The sequence below is a fragment of the Marmota flaviventris genome, chromosome 2, assembly GCF_047511675.1.
Source record: "Marmota flaviventris isolate mMarFla1 chromosome 2, mMarFla1.hap1, whole genome shotgun sequence".
NCBI lineage: Eukaryota > Metazoa > Chordata > Mammalia > Rodentia > Sciuridae > Marmota > Marmota flaviventris.
Genome location: NC_092499.1, coordinates 44,048,660 through 44,066,734, shown reverse-complemented (window position 1 = coordinate 44,066,734; position 18,075 = coordinate 44,048,660). Strand labels below are relative to the sequence as shown.

Below are 18,075 nucleotides of genomic sequence, written 5' to 3'. Positions count from 1 at the left end.
TATTATGTGCCAGGCACTGTGCCAAGCAAGTAGTTCATAATATATTGTCAGTGTGTGGGAGATTTAAGTTTCCACTTACAAAATATGCATCCTACCTTAGCATGCTTCCTCTCCATATGTGTATAAACTAAAATTTTTATGTAAGGTTTATGTCATTATGTTCAAAGTGATTTTTATTTTGTTTTTAATCATGCTTTATTAACATAGTTGATTAGATAGTACATTGAAGTTACTTTTTTTTTTTTTTGGAATTATTCTCACAATTTCTCATAGCCAATAAAGGCATTTTACATGGCCTGCTGAATTAGATGTGAGTTCTTCTCCCATTTTTTAAATGGCTTTATATAATATAACCTTTATAACTTTTAATAAGTTTATTATTTCTGCAATCATATAGACACTTTGAATTCATGTGTGTGTGTATTTTGTTAAGATTCTTATATTTTCCACAACTTACATAGATCTGAGCCTGACATTTATATTTTGTTTTTCATTAATTTGTTTGTCCAATTGAGTAGTGTCTTCTTGAACTTCAAAATGAGGCCATCTTTATGTGGAGTACTGACCTGGACAGTGTTGCCACACTATGTTTTAAGTCCTTTGAAGGTTCCAATTACGATGTGCGGATTTCAATTTCAAAACTGTTGGGCACAATATTGGCTAAAGCTATAATTTCTAAGCATCCAGGAACAGGTAAAGTCATGTAATTATTTTCAGAATATCTTCTATAATTTTTCCTCATTGATTTAAACAAATACAGGTAAAATTACAATTACCCATTATTAACTTTGGAAAAGAAGCAGAATATAAATCAACTTCAGTTCAGAAACATTGCTGTTAGTCCTAAGAATTCAATGTCAAACAATTCAGTAAAAATTTGAGGAAAAAATATAAGAACTCTTGAAGTGAAGTATGCTTTATTTTGTCATTTAAAAAAAAATTTATTGTGGGCTGGGGATATAGCTTAGTTGGTAGCGTGCTTGCCTCACATGCACAAGGCCCTGGGTTCAATCTTGAGAACCATAAAAAAAAAATATATATATATATGTAATTATTCTATTCAAGAAGAGATAACACTTAAATCTTGAATTTTTATTATAAAGAAGCATATATTGATATTTGGCTTGCCATTTTCTTGTTTGGTACAAGGAAGCAAATGGTATAGATAATTCCTAACAGATATACAGATATTTGAAATTTACTGTTTCTGGACAGTTTGCTTTTGTGTTGGTTTTTATTCACTTTTTATACACTTCTAGGCAGTAAGCAAAGATGAGCTAGTTTTGAAAACAAGGGAGTTTGCTTGGATTATATTTATAGTGTATATTAAACACTGATGAATAATTGAATTTTCTTTATCATTCTATCTCAAAAGATTAAACAGACTCACACAAATGAAAATGGAAGTGTTCCGTAGTCCCTTGCTCCTCAAACATCCACAGACCAAAAGCACTGGCATCACCTAGAGGTTTTAAGAAATGCATTGGGTCCCACCTAACTTACTAAATCAAAACTCTTATTTTAACAGAATCCCTATATAATTTGTATGCACATTAAATTATTTTGATAATCATTGCTCTGGAAGTCATTCATTGTTATATATAAAGGAAGATTCTAATTTTTTCTAAAATAGTTTTTCTCAACCATAGATGAGAAAGGACAGAATCAGATTCTGTGAGAAACATTAACAAACGATTCAACCTTCTCATTCTCCAGTTGAGACCTACATGCTTAAAATTTATATGAAAATTTTACTTTTACTTTTGTTCTTTTAATCTAGTAGCTCGCTAAGACTTTCTGTTTTATGGAGCAGTTGTGGGTGGGGAGTACAGGGGAACAGATCGTAAAACACACAACCAGAGGGCTGAGGTTGTGGCCCAGTGGTCAAGCGCTCGCCTCATGTGAAGCCCTGGGTTCGATCCTCAGTACCACATAAAAATAAATAAATAAAGGTATCATGTCCATTTACAATTTAAACAACAACAGCAACAAGAAAAAATCCAGCCAGAAAAAGAGTTGCATTTTAGAGGTAAAAATCTCAAGCTATCTAATAAATTGAAATTAGAAGATATGTTTAATCAAACCTACTTGAAAATGTGAATTGCTCATTTCTACAAATATTATCATTAGTGATAGCACACAGTTGTAGTATAAGTAAGCAAAATATAGAATTGCATAACATTTAAACTTATACCCTCCCGTAATAGCAGAAAACCAGTACCACCATTTTTGTAATTAGGCTAAACAAAGTGAAGAATAAGCTTCACCCACTTTAAATCCTTTGGGCTACTTGTTAGAAATGCTTTCATCTTGCATCTCTAAGTCCTACCTTGTGTTATAACTAAGTTATTTTCATGCAGTTAAAAAAGTGATCCAGTTGTCATAATGGATTTTTTGAAGTAGGTAAATAAAGCAAACACTGATAGTTTGAACCACTCAAATAATGTATAAAGATTATAAAGAACTTAAATTATTTTCCTAGTAAAACTAAAGGGTTCAAACATATAGCATATCATATCATGGCAATTTTTTTTAAAAAAAGAATGAGTAAGGATGTTTTCCTGACTTTGTGATAAGCTGATGGGAATTTATGTAATCTTTTAAGATTACTTCATAACAGTGGCTGGCAATTCCCCTAGTCCATTCACTCACATACTTTCTTATGCCTTCTGCTAGCCTCAGTCCTCTTCTCCCATCTTACTTTTGTTGAATGGCCTATCTTCAGTTAAGTCTTCTACCATATCCCACTTACTAGGAGGCATACCTGTATACTCTTAACTTTCCTGTTGATACTGAAGATGAAATAGCTCCTTTCTTAGAGTTCATCCTCTCAAGGACAGTGTTCTAAGAGGTCCCTAATCTTTCTTCTACATCAGTTTTTCCCTCTGCTGAATTGTTCCCTACAAAAGCATACTTTTGTTTTTCCCGTCTTTAAAAAAAGTTTTTTCTTATACCTCTACTTCCCTAGCCAGCAAGAGCCCCTTTTCTTTCATTCATGTTGCTCGCTATCCTTTTTTTCTCTCTTCCTCTTTCAAATGCATTTTGAATAGGGTTTCTCCCAATCACTCTATCAAAATTGTTCTTATTTAGATCATCAGTGTCCTCCATGATTCTGTATCCATAAACAACAACAACAAAAGATTATTGTGTTAAGAACACTTAACATGACATCTGTCCTCTCATAACAAATTTTAAGCATATAATGTAGTATTATTGTCTTTGGGTGTGCAGTGTTGTCCAGAAGGTCTCTGGAACTTACTCATCTTGCTTAACTGAAACTTTTTGTCTGTTTAGCAACTCTCCATTTCCTTAGCCCTGTGCAACTACCATGCTATTCTTTGATTCTGTTTTGATTAACTATCATAAATAGTTCATTTATGTGAAATCACAGAGTATTTGTCACTGACTTATTTTCTTTTGAATAATGTTATGTTTATTTATGTTATTCTATATTGCAGAGTATCCATTTTTAAGGCTTACTAGTGTTCTGTTTATGTGTATATGCCACATTTTCTTTACCCGTTCATCTGTTGTCACCGTATCTTGGCTATTCTGAGTAATGCTACAGTGAACATGAGAGTACTAAGATCTCCTTGAAGTCCTGATTTAATTTCTTTTGGATAAATACCTATAAGTGAGATGCTTAGATCATATGGTAGTCTTGTTTTTAATTTTTTGACGAACTTTCAAACTGTTTTCCATAGTGAATGCACCATATTGCTTTCCTGCCAGCCACGTACAAAAGTTGCAGTCTCTGCACATCCTTGCCAACAGTTGTTTTTATTTTTATTTTTTCATAATAACCATCCTAGCAAGTGTGAGGTAGTAATTGTGGTTTTGATTTTCATTTCCCAAATGATTGAACATGTTTTCATATACCTGTTGCTCACTTGTATGTCTTCTTTTCATTCAACAAATATTTATTGAGTACTTATACTGAGCCAGGACCTGTTCTGAGCACATGACATGGTGTTGAACAAAACAGATAAATGTTCTTGCTCTTGTGGAGCTTATTTTCTTATACTAAGCCTTTCTAAAACCAGTGGGCAGTTCTCAGTCATCTTGACCATTTAGCAACATTTAGTTCAGTTGATCCTCCTCTGTCCTTTTTTTCTGTTGCCTTTTACAATCCCATGCTCACTTGGTTTCCTTCTTCCTCACTAGAAATTCCTCTTCATTCTAGTTTGATGGTTCCCTGTCTCCTGAAGACGTGTGGACTGGTACTTGGTCTTCCGTTCTTCTCTACATTTTCTCACTCTCTTGTGACCTTATACCATTTCATGGCTTCAGTTCCATTATATATTTATATATAGATATAGGAATTCCTGGATTGTTAGCCCTGCCTTCTGTCCTGGACATCACATTCTCATATTAAGATGCTCATTTGACATCTCATTTGAATGTCTATCTAATATTTGAGATTAATTTTCCCTAAACTGAGTGCTTGACCTTTTCATCCCCATTATGCAAACCTGCTCTACTTGCATACTTGCCCATATAGTAGGTGACATCTCTGTCCAGGTGTTTAAACCAAAATTCATGAAGTTACCCTTGCCTCCTGTGAGTACATAATGAATATAAATAAATATAAAGAAAGAAAGCAAAGCCCCCCCCCCCTTTTAAGAAGGGGAATGCTAATCATTACCTATAGAAGGACTAGTTGTTAGAAATTACCTTTTTATAATCATAGTAATAAATTTATGCAGGTTGGAATCCTCAGTGGATTCTTGAGTGAAAATTTGGTGGGTTGCAGGTTATATATGCTCTCTTAAAATATTTCCTCACAAATCATATAGTAGTTTCAAATGATAATTTTATAATTGGACATACCTGGTGGACTCACCTTATTCATATGTTCAAAGCTATTATCACTGATGTGGGCACAGATTGACACCATGCTTGGGACTGCTTTCTGATGTTATATATTAAGGAAGATACAGTGTCATTTAAGTAGTTTTCTTCCAAAATTCTGAGGAAATACCAGGCATTCAAATCAAAAGCCATTCTGTGAAACAAGTGGCTATAAATTTGTTCTTCAAAAGCAAAAAAAGTAATGAGGGAAATAGGATGCATCCAGGTAAATGGTATATGGGATATATTCTTGCTTTTTTAATTTTTTGTAATTTTGAGGACTTTTTTGAAATAAACATTTAAAATATATATGTATTTATATCCATATTCCATCTACTCTTCTTCGCTGAACTAGTACATTGATCCTCCTGCTTAAATTAATGAATCAATCCTGGTGGGTCTCCCTACTTTTCTACTTTTGTTTTCTCTATAGTCTGCTCTAAGCACAGCAACAAAATGACAGATTTCATTATTCTTCTGCTCAAAGTTGTCCATTGGCACTTCATTTGGGTCACATCTTATTATAATAATCTGCAAGGTTGTGCCTCTGGCCTGTTTCCTACTAGACCTTCATTGCTCCCTCCCTATTGCTCTGCTTTAACTCATTGGGCATCATATCCACCCCCAAGCCCTTTCTGCCACAGCTGTTACTTCGGCTTAAAAACTTTTTCTCCAGTTATCTTCATGCCTCATTCCCTTATTACACTCAAACTGTTGTTCACATGTCACCCTTTCAATGAACCTTCCCCTGATAACCCTATTTAAAAATCACAAACTTCCCTCTATCCCCAGTATTCCTAACCTCATTTACCCTATTCCAATGTATTGTTTTGAATCATTGTTTAATGTTCTACTTAGTCATTTATTATTACTTATTGTTGTCTTGTCTTCCTAGAAGTTGTTATCCGCAAGGGCATGGATTTTGTACTATTTACTAATGTTTCTCTCCAAAATGCCAGTGTAGATTTTCATTTGTCTCAGATTGTTTTCTCCTCATTAGGCTAGAGACTAGATTTTTGATTATAACATTATCAAAAGTTTATTTCTCTACTGCTGTATGATTTGGGTTCATAACAAATGACAGAGCTTATTACTATTAATTTTTAGGAGGATGAAAAAGGGAATTTTTTTTTAGAGTAGATAGTTCTTAGATGTTCACAGTGAGAAATTTTAACTGTATCAAACTGAAAGCAACCTTCTATATTCCTGCTGTAACTCATCTTCTTGTTATTATAGCCTGAAAGCCAGCTGGGTAGTGTTAGTAGTATTCAGCTTTTATTCCTTCAGAGACTGAAGGAATAACAAAGATTGTATTGTGAGTTGACAGTTTTTAAAGCTGAAAAGTGTTGATTACTTTATTTAAATTTCCTTTAAAGTTATAGAGCATTTAAATTATGTTTTGGCATTTTTAATATTTCAAAAGAAAATTTAAAGTGTTATATAGCATTTTCACTTGTAGAGAAGTAAACTGGTTTTATTGATGTTTTCCTGTATTTTAGAAGACTACTATATTAGCCTTTTAATTCTTTGAAGAAAGGGAGCAATGGAGCAGGATCTTAAAGTGACACCAATTGTAAGAAGTTCTTGATGTGATATTTTAGGACTCATTCTCATTTGACCTTTGAAACCGTGTGTGACTTGTTGTTGTTGTTAGTGTATAGAGTGTCCTGTTAATTTTGCATTTTGCTTAAATTTTTAGTTTATTTTTGTTTCTGCTATCATGCTGGCTTTTTGCAAATCAAGATCATGTATTAATTAATATTACTGGGCTTGTAGCTCAGGGACAGAGTATGTGCTTAATGGGCAAGACCCTGAGTTAAATTCCGAGCATCAAAAAAAAAAGATTATGCATTAAAATTAGTCTATAAATTATGAATCACAGTTTTGTTTTGTTCTTTGTCATAGCAGCCTTACGTCAAAGCATTCGCAGAGTATCTTTGGAAGAAGTTCTGGAATTACTAGGAACAGGGTTTCTACGTGGGAGTTCAGGATTTCTTCGAGCCAGTGGAGATATGCTGAAAGGAACCAGTTCAGTCAGTAGGGATGTTCGAGTTGGAGTTACTCAGGTTGGAATCACAAATTAGTATCTAAATGTAATCCTCAGTGGCATAATTATAATGAAAGCTTTAGTATCTGACTCTGCAGAAGCGATACTATGTGAGTTCACTACTTGTACTGTCATATTTCTAAATAGATGTGGTAAGGCCAAAACAGTTTTTAAAAACTAGGTTACATGTAAGGGACTCTAATGTCCTATAGTGGTTTTAAGTTCCTAGGGGGATTTTTATTGCCTTTGAAACATAAACAACACTTTTTTTTTTCCTAGTAGCCCTTGTGCTTTTATGTATCTTGTTGTTTAATATGTCTTCCATTGTGTTTTTGTGTGCTCTTAGAGTTCACTTTAAGCCCTTAGGTACATATTATTTAGCATGCACAAAACAAATTTTATAAGATTTTAACTCTTAAATAAAGGTTACATCATGCAGTCTACTTTCAGTGCTTCAATTTTTGGTTCTAAACAAAATTTAAAAGCTAAACCCTATGGCACATGCCTTTAATCCCCTCTACTCAGAAAGCTGAAGCAGGAGAGTTGCAAGCTTGAGGCCAGCCTCAGCAATTTAGCAGGACACTGTCTCAAAATAAAAACAGCTTCAGATGTAGCTTGGTGGCAGAACATCCCTGAGTTCAATCCCCAGTACTGCCAAAAAACAAAAATAAGAAGCTAAACCCTTAGAAAAGGAATCAGAATAAAAACACAGAGATCTTCTGCATTCTTTCCTGAATTAATTTTTTTTCTAAGTACTGGTATGGTTGAAGACAAACTTGTAATTTTTAAAAATTCACATATATCCTCATTGTTTATACCAAATTGTAGACTTTATAAAAACATGAGCTTCCCAGTGCAATTGTAAACTGTTTTTCCAGGCTGGGGATGTGGCTCAAGCGGTAGCGCCCTCGCCTGGCATGTACGAGGTGCTGGGTTCGATCCTCAGCACCACATAAAAATAAAATAAAGGTGTTGTGTCCACCAAAAACTGAAAAATAAATATTAAAAAAGAAAAAAAAAAGAAACTGCTTTTCTTTGTATCTCTGGAGTAAGACAAACGATTCATGAAAGTAAAATGTAATGATTCATCACTGTAAACTTTCCTCAGATTTATAGAACTGAATTCCCTTTGAGTTATGGTTTTGGAGCATAGTTAATTCTTAGAATGTATTCATAGGTTTGAATTTTCTTATTTAGAATGTGAAATAGCTTGAAACCTTTGGTTAGAGAAGCCACAGACACATTTTACAAATTAGCTGGCAATACCAATTCTGAAAATTTGCAGAGTCTGACTGAAATAAGTTAAGACACTATGTTCTTCAGTTTTGCTATTAAGCAAAGAAATAGCCAAAAATAGTGGTACTCTTAAATATAAAGTAGCTGTAAATGAGGAAGGAATACAGTTTGTAGAGAATAAAGAAATATTAATAAATTCTACATATTTATGGAAAAGAAAATTCAGAATTGAGATTATTAATTTTGAAGATAAAACTCCTTTCTTTTTTAGGCTTACGTGGTATTTGTTTCAACATTAGGAGGAACTTGGCTAGAGAAAAATTTTCCTGTCTTTCTTTCTCACCTCCTAAGCCTTGTGTCACAGTCACACCCTAAAGCTACCCAAACTCAGATTGATGCTGTCTGCTGTCGCCGGTGTATTTCATTTATTCTTCGAGCTACGATAGGAGGCCTTCTTGGAGAAAAGGCTCAAATTGCTGCGGCAAAGGATATCTGCCAGACCATCTGGAAGCTAAAGAAAGTTATGGGTATGAATATACTAACACAGCCTATTTGAACAGTGACAAAGGAATTGTCCCTTTGGAAAAGCAAGACTAGTATATTACCATATTAATACAAATCCTAAGGCTGAAATAATTGTTCCTTAGAATTCATGTTGAACTTCCTAGAGAAGTTAAAATTATTTTTTAAAATAGTCTCTTAGGTCCTATGGTGTTCACTGTGCTTAAGTCTCAATAATATTGAAATATTTTCCATGTATTATCCTTTTCAGTGCTTCTTGCTAAAAGAGTAATGTTAGATCTCTAATCAGGTTGCTTGAATTGAATTAGTTATATTAATTCGGTTATTCTTTATTTATGCAGTTTCTCATTTAAGCATTTCAATTACTGCTTCAGAGATTTCATAATGATCAAGTGGGTGCATTGTATTAATTTTTGCTGTTATACTTTTCTTCTCCTAACACCTACCCCCTACAATATATTTTTATAAAATAGTGATGCATAGTTAATTCTTGTGTTTCTGTCAGATGCTGTATTGAGTGATGGTAACTTGGAAACCCGACTTGGTTCCACAGATGTAGCAGCCAGCCAGCATATGCTGGTGTGTGCTTTACAAGAACTTGGAAATCTCATACACGGTCTTGGCACCACTGCTGCACCTTTGCTGCAAGATTCAAGTATAGGTACATCTGCTGTTTTTAACTCATCTGAATACCTTAGTTTTACTTGTACTAATGGAAGGAAATCTCCTTGATATAGCTTCCTTGCCCTAGAGTCCACTGTAGACTTATTAAAAATTTATAATCAAGATTGTTTATATAATTACTTGAGGGTTTTAGTTTGGTGTTTTGTTGTTGTTTCTTTTTTTGCTTTTGTAAATAAAAGTTGTTCTCTAAGTTTCTCCCTACCCCCTCTGGAGACATTTAAGATAACATGGAAAAATGAAAAAGTAAACATGATCTCACATTTCTCATCTGCAGTGAAAATACTAATATCTATATGGTACATGTAACTCAATTCCTCAAAGGTCTTTTCAAACTATTTTCTTTCTCTCTTGGAAAATATTTAATTACTTTTTAGAACAATTTTATTAAGATATAATTAATATACCACAAAGTTCACCCTTTTAAAATATACACTTCAGTGTAGCTTTGGTATATTCAGAGTTTCACAACCCCTAATCACTGCTTAATTCCAGAAATGTTTTCATTGCCCCAGAAAGAAATACATTCAGTTACTCCCATTTATCCTTCCCCCAGTCTCTGATAACCACTAATTTTCTGTCTGTCTTTGAATTTACCTAAACTATTTAGGACATTTTATAAAATGGAATCATATAGTATGTGGTCTTTAGTGACTGGCTCCTTTTTTATAATTACTTTTTAAAAATATTTTTTTGTGGCTTTGTCCTTTATGGTACACATTTCCTGCTGACTGAGAGGCTCTGCATTTTATTTGTGTTTTTAAGCTATTTAAATATGGCACACATATTGTCAGACATTTGACCCTGAAGGCAGGTAAGCACTGAGCCACATCCCCAGCCTTTTTTATTTATTTTGAGACAGGGCTGGCCTTGAACTTGGGATCCTTCTGCCTCAGCCTCCCACGTCGTTGGGATAACAGGTGTGAACCAATGCACCCAGACTTTTAAGTACCAGTCAACATGAAACTTACTTATTTTCATGAAAGTATATCTTGAATCATATCAAGAATAGACTTTTTCCCCATTGTCTTTTTAATGGGTTAGTAGCCTATTGAGGATCCAATGAAACCTTGATTTTTTTTTTTATTGGTTGCTCAAAACATTACAATGATCTTGACATAGTCATGTTTCATACATTTGAATCAAATGGGGTATGAATTCTTATTTTTATCATGTGTACAGATTGCAGGATCACATTGGTTATACATCCACGTTTATACATACTGCCATACTAGTGTCTGTTGTATTCTGCTGCCTTTCCTAGCCCCTTCCTATCCCCTCTCCCCTCCCCTCCGCACCCATCATCTCTCTCTACCCCATCTACTGTAATTCATTTCTCTCTTTTTGAAACCTTGATTTTTAACATTTTGTTCTCAGATAAGAACAATACAATGAATAAAAAGTATATTATTATGTAGATATTGTGCTTAATTTCTTGTACCAACTTAGTAATGTTCTCAAGGTAAAGTAAACTTAGGAAATTAATTTTTTTTCTTTTGTATACTTACTTAATTTAATCCAGTTTTCATAAGTAATTCTTGGGTTTAAAAAAAAAAAAAAACTTTATGGGGCTGGGGTTGTGGCTCAGTGGTAGAGTGTTTGCCTAGCATGTATGAGGCCATGCATAGTAATGAATAAAATAAATGTCCATCAACGTTTAAAATATGTGTGTGTATGTGTGTGTTTTTTATTCTTATTTGGCTTTTAATAAGAATAATGTATTTTATATCCAAATAGCTATTCATTCTTTTTTTTTCTTGTTTGTGGTACTGAAGATTAAACCCAAGACCTTGTGCATGCTAGGCAAGCTCTCTAGCACTGAGCGATAGCCAGCCTTTTTATTTTTTAAGTTCCCCAGGCTGGTCTCAAACTTGAGATCTTCCTGACTCAGCCTGCTAAAATGCTGAGATTACAGGGTTGGCACCACTGTGCCCAGATCATTCACTCTTTTGACTAATTTATTACTAGGTGAATTTTATCTGTGTACCTAAGCCATCATTTGTTTGTTTTGTCATTCTAGGCCTTCTCGACAGTGTCATTTCGGTTATTCTTCATCCTAGCATTTCTGTTCGACTGGCAGCAGCTTGGTGTTTACACTGCATTGCTGTGGCCTTACCTTCCTACCTAACGCCTCTCTTAGATCGTTGCATTGAACGCCTTACTGTACTTAAGTCTTCACCTGAAGCTGTGACTGGCTTTAGTTTTGCTGTGGCAGCTCTGCTGGGAGCAGTGAAACATTGTCCTCTGGGAATTCCTCATGGAAAGGGCAAGGTAATAATTTCATTCTCTCTATATAATGATGGCATTTCAGGTTTTTCCTAAAAACATTAAAGTCTTGTATATTACTCAGTGAGGGCCATGCAGGACAACTTTTTGAGTAATTAGCTGTCCCACTCCTTAAGTATTAAATATTATCAATAATTATAATTGTTCTGAAAAATGGAAAAATAGACTATTGCCAATGCTATTGGAAAAAATGTAGCTGACAACTTAGGGAGGTAATGTTATTCATTTAAGCTTAGTACTTTAGTTATTTTCTGAATTAATACCTAATATTTTGCTAAAGAAAGAATCATCCATTGCATGTATTTAATTAAATTTATCCTCAGATAGCATTAATTCAGACGAGATTCTCATCCCCTCATTGTATCTGAAATTTCTTTCCACTTGTCCTGACTAGAATGGTTTGTTTCACCTTACTTTTTTTGAATGCCATTGTCCTTGCTTTTTTTGAGTACCATCCATTGACTGTATAAGCTGCATGTACCCCTAAATTAGTAAAAGTTGGTCGGTTGTTTAAAATGCACTAGTCTTCCTCTTCAGAAAGTTTATTTGCATCTCTTTAATACTTTCTGCTTTTCCAGAGAGTAACAGATATTTTTTTCAGACATATTACATGCTTCCTGTTCTTTGTACTAATATATAAGCAAAAATCATAAAAATCTTATTTTTTCTGTTGTTTATAACACTGCCTATTTCATTGACTTTTCTAGCATAACATTTTAACAAATTCCACTCTATTTATGAAACTTATCTCAATATGATGCTATTTTGACTACTTTTAACCATGATAATATATTGCCGGTGGGAAGACTGTTATCAGCCATTGAGGTGTCAAAGTGGTAGGTAGAATTTTAAAAAGAGACTCCTATAATGAAACTTTTTCTGGTAATTCCTGATCAAGGAGGATAGTTTCTTAAAACTAAAAGTAAATTCAAGTTTTGTACAACTATAATTGAACTGTCTTAAATGTTGTCACATATGCTGTACAAAGCATTGTAGAGTTACTATGTTGTATATTTAATATGCCAACATTTAACCTTTAGAACTTCAGTTTTTTATAGTTTTCTTGAGACATTGTTCTATCATGTCTAAATGGGAGTTCTTCGTCACTTTCAGTTGTTATATATTAATTTTTCAAGAGATTACAATCAATTGCTGTCATTCATTCACTAATTTTATAAAGTGAGTTTTTTAAAATTATCTTGTTCTGTACATTAACAGATTATTATGACATTAGCAGAGGATTTGCTATGTTCTGCTACTCAAAACAGTCGCCTTTCAGCTCAGCGCACACAAGCTGGATGGTTGTTGATTGCTGCTCTGATGACATTAGGTAACAGTCTTATGGAAGGTTTACATAATGAGGACATACTTTGTGATTTTTAAGTGAAAGGATTCTTACATAGGATTTGATAAGACTAGCTTTTAATAAGTATTAGAATTTATATAGCCACATAAATATTTTCCTCATAGTGGTCACTTAAAGAAGGCGATTATGATCGGGTACCCTAATTACATACCTGTAGTGCCAGACATGTGGACACTAAGGCAGGAGAATCACTTGAGCCCAGGAGTTCAAGGCCAGCCTAGACAACCTTGTATTAAAAAAAGATATTTACTTACTTTATCACTAAAAATGTTTTCAGATTTTTTTTTTTTTCAGTACTGGGAATTGAATCCAAGGGCACATTACCACCAAGATACATCCCCAGACCTTTTTATTTTTTATTTTGAGACAGGATCTCATTAAGTTGCCCAGGCTGGCTTTAAACTTTTTTTTTTTTTTTTTTTGGTTATCAAGAATTGAAATCAGAGGCCACACTGAGCCATATCCCCAGCCCTATATTTTTGTATTTTATTTAGAGACAAGGTCTCACTGAATTGCTTAGTGCCTCACTTTTGCTGAGCCTAGCTTTGAACTCCTGCCTCAGCCTCCTGAGCTGCTGTATACCACTGTGTCTGAGGGCTTGAACTTTTGATCTTCTTGCTTCAGCCTCCTAGGTCACTGGGAATACGGGCATGTGCCACCATGCCCAGCTTCACATATCTCTTTTCCGATCAGTTTATAAATGTTAAGGAGAACAAACCAACTTAGTCATTTTTTAGGCTTACAATAGCTTGGACATTTCCAAAAGTCCTTCACATCTATCTTCAGGAAGAAAAATTTTCCTCTGTATAAGGATAAGCAAGAAAACTTACCATAGCCCATGAATCCAATACTATTAATATATTTAGGATTAGTGATACCCAATAATATCACAACATTGAAGGGGGTGGGTGAGGCTTATTTAAATTATATTTAGTAAAAATTAGCAGTTGGGATCTGGGATCGTGGCTCAGTGGTAGAACGCTTGCTAATTATGTGTGAGGCAATGGATTCAATCCCAGCACTACATAAGAAAACTAAATAAGCAAAATAAAGGTATTGTGTCCATCTACAACTAAATAAATAAATAAGCAATTGGGGGCGGAGTTGTGGCTCAGTGGTAGGGTGCCTGCCTAGCAAATGTGAGGCACTGGGTTTGATCCTTAGCACTACATTAAAGAAAAAAGAAAAAGCTGCTCATGACAGAGCTTGTATTGAAAAAAAAAGTAATTGCTTTATTGTCATGACTGTTTATATCCTATACCTATAAAACAATTTTATCACACTTATCTTTAAGTCTCTACTGTATGAGTTAGTGGTAGGATATGAAATATAGTTGGTTGGATCTGGCCTATAAATGGTTTTGACACCTGGCTGGTTAGGAAGTTGTTTTTTGGTTTTGGTTTTTTTTCTTTTAGTACCGAGGATTGAACTCAGGGGCACTCAACCACTGGCCACATCCCCGGCACTATTTTGTTATATTTTATTTAGAGACAGGGTCTCTCTGAGTTGCTTAGTGCCTAGCTTTTGCTGAGGCTGGCTTTGAATTTAAGATTCTCTTGCCTCAGCCTCCCGAGCCTCTAGAATTACAGGTGTGTGCCACTGCACGTAGCTGGATATGAAGTAATTTTTTAAAAATATTTTTTAGTTGTCAATGGATCTTTTATTTTATTTATTTATTTATATGTGGGTGCTAAGAATAGAACCCAGGGCCTCATGCTGTGCAAGTGCTCTACCACTGAGCCACAACTCCAGCCCAATATGAAGTAATTTTATCTAAAGGGAGCTTATATTAAAAAATAAGTAACCATAAATGAAGAACTACTTTAAATAATAATATGAAGATATTCTTGAGATAATTAAAGAAATTTATTGGATTTATACCAGTTTCAGTCCAAGGGCCAAATCTGGCTTGACATATGTTTTATTTTATCTTACTTTATTTATTTATTTTGCTACCTGTTTTTATTCAGTAGTCTGTGAGCTTAGAATAACTTTTACATTTTTTTAATGGTTGGGGGAAAATTGAAATATTTTGTGATATATGAAAATTATATGAAAGTCAAATTTTAGTGCCCACAAATAAAATTTTATTTTAGTACAACAACACTTATTTGTTTTTATATCATCTGTGACCTTTATGTGCTATAGTGATAGAGTTGAGTGATTGCAAGACTATATGACTCTCAAAGCCTAATATGTTTACTTTGTGATCCTTTCCAGAAAATGTTTACTAGCCCCTAGCATAGATATCATTTCACAGTATTATGGGTATAATGTAAGCAAGGTTTCATATATCTCTTTGGTGTGTGTTTCATGCCTGCCATATTGCTGGTGGTGAATTAAAGGAGAAGTAATCAATAAATGCTCTTAAACTTGATAAAAGCTCTTAAAACCAGTGTTGTTCCATTGGAGGAAGATTACAAGAGGTCCTTTTTCCTTTAAAAAAGATATTAGTACATCGTATCTTATTACATATTTATAATTACTATACAGAGAGATTAAAATATTTGACGAATTTTCAATTACTTATATTTGTATGTTTCAATCCAATGTAGTCATGATTCTTTTTGATTCTCATCTTTTGGTCAGTGGGAACCCCTTCAAGTTGAATTACATGTCCTTTTTACATGAACCTAGAATTCTTTAATAATTCTTGGTTTTGACATGATAAGACATCCAAGGTTTAGCGTATATTTCCTGTCCCAGGCTTGCCATTGGCCATTTCTTCAAGGAGGCTTGATTCTTTTTTTGAGGGAAGTGAATTTTAGCTAATAGTCTGAATGTTTTATTAATTTTTCCCTTAAAGTTTTACTAGTTCTTGTATTTTCATCATTACTTTCACAACATATAATTTTCTTCATTATTTTTAATACAGTCACTACGGTGAATTAACATCAACTTAAGTAAATCACATGAAATCTACTCCTGGAATGTGAACTACAACCATTTTTTAACCTTTCTTTGCTAAACTTCTCAGTTTACCTGATGCCATATAAAACAACTTCAATTCACCTACAGATATCTCCATATTTTGTTTATCTGTGGGTAACTCATCAAGTGTGTATGCATATTTTCATAGATACAGTTTTATTTTTGGTGTGATAATACAGTTTTATTCTTGGTGTGAAAAATGCTTGGTGTTTTAGCTTTGCAATTACTATGAACTCTTTTTTCTAACTTAATTCATATGTGTCTGAAATGACAATATCTTAGCATCTTTCTAGGAAAAAGATGCTGTGCTGTCTACTATTAAGTTAGTGAGATATCTTAAGGAAGGTATAATGGCAAATATATGTGAAACTTTTCTCACCTATGGATACTTTCAATGACTGCATGCTTTTTTGTTTTTATTTTTTGTTGTTGTTTTTTGGTATGTGATTAAATTTTGCTTTCAGAATTTTCTATTTCTAAAATCTGTTGTGTATATCAGTGTGAACCTGCATGCATATGCTCTCATGCATTCATACAAATCTCTTGCAGTCAGTTACTCTTCATTGCCTTTTTTTTACTCTAATTCTGTTTTGTTGTTGTTGTTTTGGTTTTTTAAACTACTACCTCAAAAAAAACACAAAAACAAAAAATATAGCAGGCTGGGGATATAGCTCAGTGGTAAAGATCTACACTATGGTGTATGCACGTCCCTGGGTTCAGTCCCAAGCACCACAAAAAAAGGAAAAAAAAATAGCAAAGAGTATTGTATGTTTTACTATGGGGATTAGCATAGTGCCTCTTCCTAAAAATCAAGTCAGAAGAATAACAGAAAATTTCTTTTTTAATCTTCTAAATTGCATTCATTTAAAAAAAATTTACTTGCAACTGCTTTTTCATTTTATTCAGCTCACCTTTCCCTTTAAAAATAAGACATATTTTTAAAGCCAGGAATAGTGATGCACACCTGTTATCCCAGTGACTCCAGAGGCTTAGGCTGGAGGATTGCAAGTTCAATGCCAGACTCAGCAACTTAGCAAGACCCTAATTAACTTAACAACACCCTGTCTCAAACTAAAAATAGAAAAGGTGTGGGGATGTAGCTGAGTGGTTAAGCTCATTGAGTTCAATTCCTGGTACCAAATAATAATAAGGCAAAATTTTTAATGATAATTGCATGTCAAACATTATACAAACATGAACAAAGCACTATCCCATGTAAATGCAGATAAGCCTTGAAACTCTCCTGTATGGTAGATACTGTTATTATCCCCATTTCAAGATGGGGAAACAGGCCCTCCAAAAGTTAAGTTACTCATTCGAGTTTGCACAACTAATAAGTTTATAGAAATAGGATATTAACCTAGTCAGTCTCCCTCCAAACTCCACTGCAGTTCTTAAGTATTTTGTTCTACTGAAGAAGAAAGATTTACAGGTAGCAGAATGTGGAGCTAAGAAGAAAGGAGGGCTTGTTTGTAGGAGAATTTGAAGATAGCCCCAGAATTTAAATAAAATAAATACATTTTAATTGACTACTGCAATACTTTGTCTTTTTTCTACTAAAGAATACTACTTGGAGGAAAAAGCTGTGGGTTCGGGTTTTTATGCTGCCTGTTTTTCTTTTTTCTTTTAATTTTTTTTTTTTTTAAGAAAGAAAGGGAGAGGAGAGAGAGAGAGAGAATTTTTTAATATTTATTTTTCAGTTTTTGGTGGACACAACATGTTTATTTTTATTTTTATGTGGTGCTGAGGATTGAACCCAGCACCCCGTGCATGCCAGGTGAGCGCGTTACCGCTTAAGCCACATGCCCAGCCCTCTTTTTCTTTTTTCTTAATAATATTATCATTCATTGCCTTTTCTTATTGGATTTTTGTATTCATGATACCTCAGTTTATTAAAGTTGTTGCTGTGAAATTTTTTAAGAGATAATTCTATTCAGATACTTTACATCTGGGTTTTTTGTTTTTTCTTTTGTTTTTGGGGTCTGGAACAAGTTGTTATCAGAAGTTAACATTGGAGTATAGAAGTGTAGCTCAGAGTGTGCATGCCCCTAAAGCCCTGGGTCCAATCTCTAGCACCCAAAATTGAAGAAGTTAATATTATTCTGAAGATCAGGGATACCAGTGTAATTTGTCACATGGCAATTGTACCTTCCAA

At 33.9% G+C, this 18,075-nt stretch overlaps 1 protein-coding gene across 9 annotated transcripts in view; it reads left to right on the top strand.

The window, feature by feature from the left end:
• Positions 1–18,075, top strand: part of Heatr5a (HEAT repeat containing 5A) — a 121,091-nt gene that overhangs the window by 32,961 nt on the left and 70,055 nt on the right. For 6 of the 9 annotated variants that reach the window (XM_071607818.1, XM_027929836.3, XM_071607814.1 and 3 more), the window contains exons 6-11: positions 519–693; positions 6,757–6,917; positions 8,406–8,661; positions 9,162–9,317; positions 11,358–11,608; positions 12,842–12,953. In XM_071607818.1, coding sequence (XP_071463919.1) covers positions 519–693; positions 6,757–6,917; positions 8,406–8,661; positions 9,162–9,317; positions 11,358–11,608; positions 12,842–12,953 — 1,111 coding nt within the window. Of the gene's footprint in view, positions 1–518; positions 694–6,756; positions 6,918–8,405; positions 8,662–9,161; positions 9,318–11,357; positions 11,609–12,841; positions 12,954–18,075 lie in introns of those variants that run through there. The other 3 variants (XM_027929835.3, XM_071607817.1, XM_071607820.1) reach the window with 3 other exon arrangements.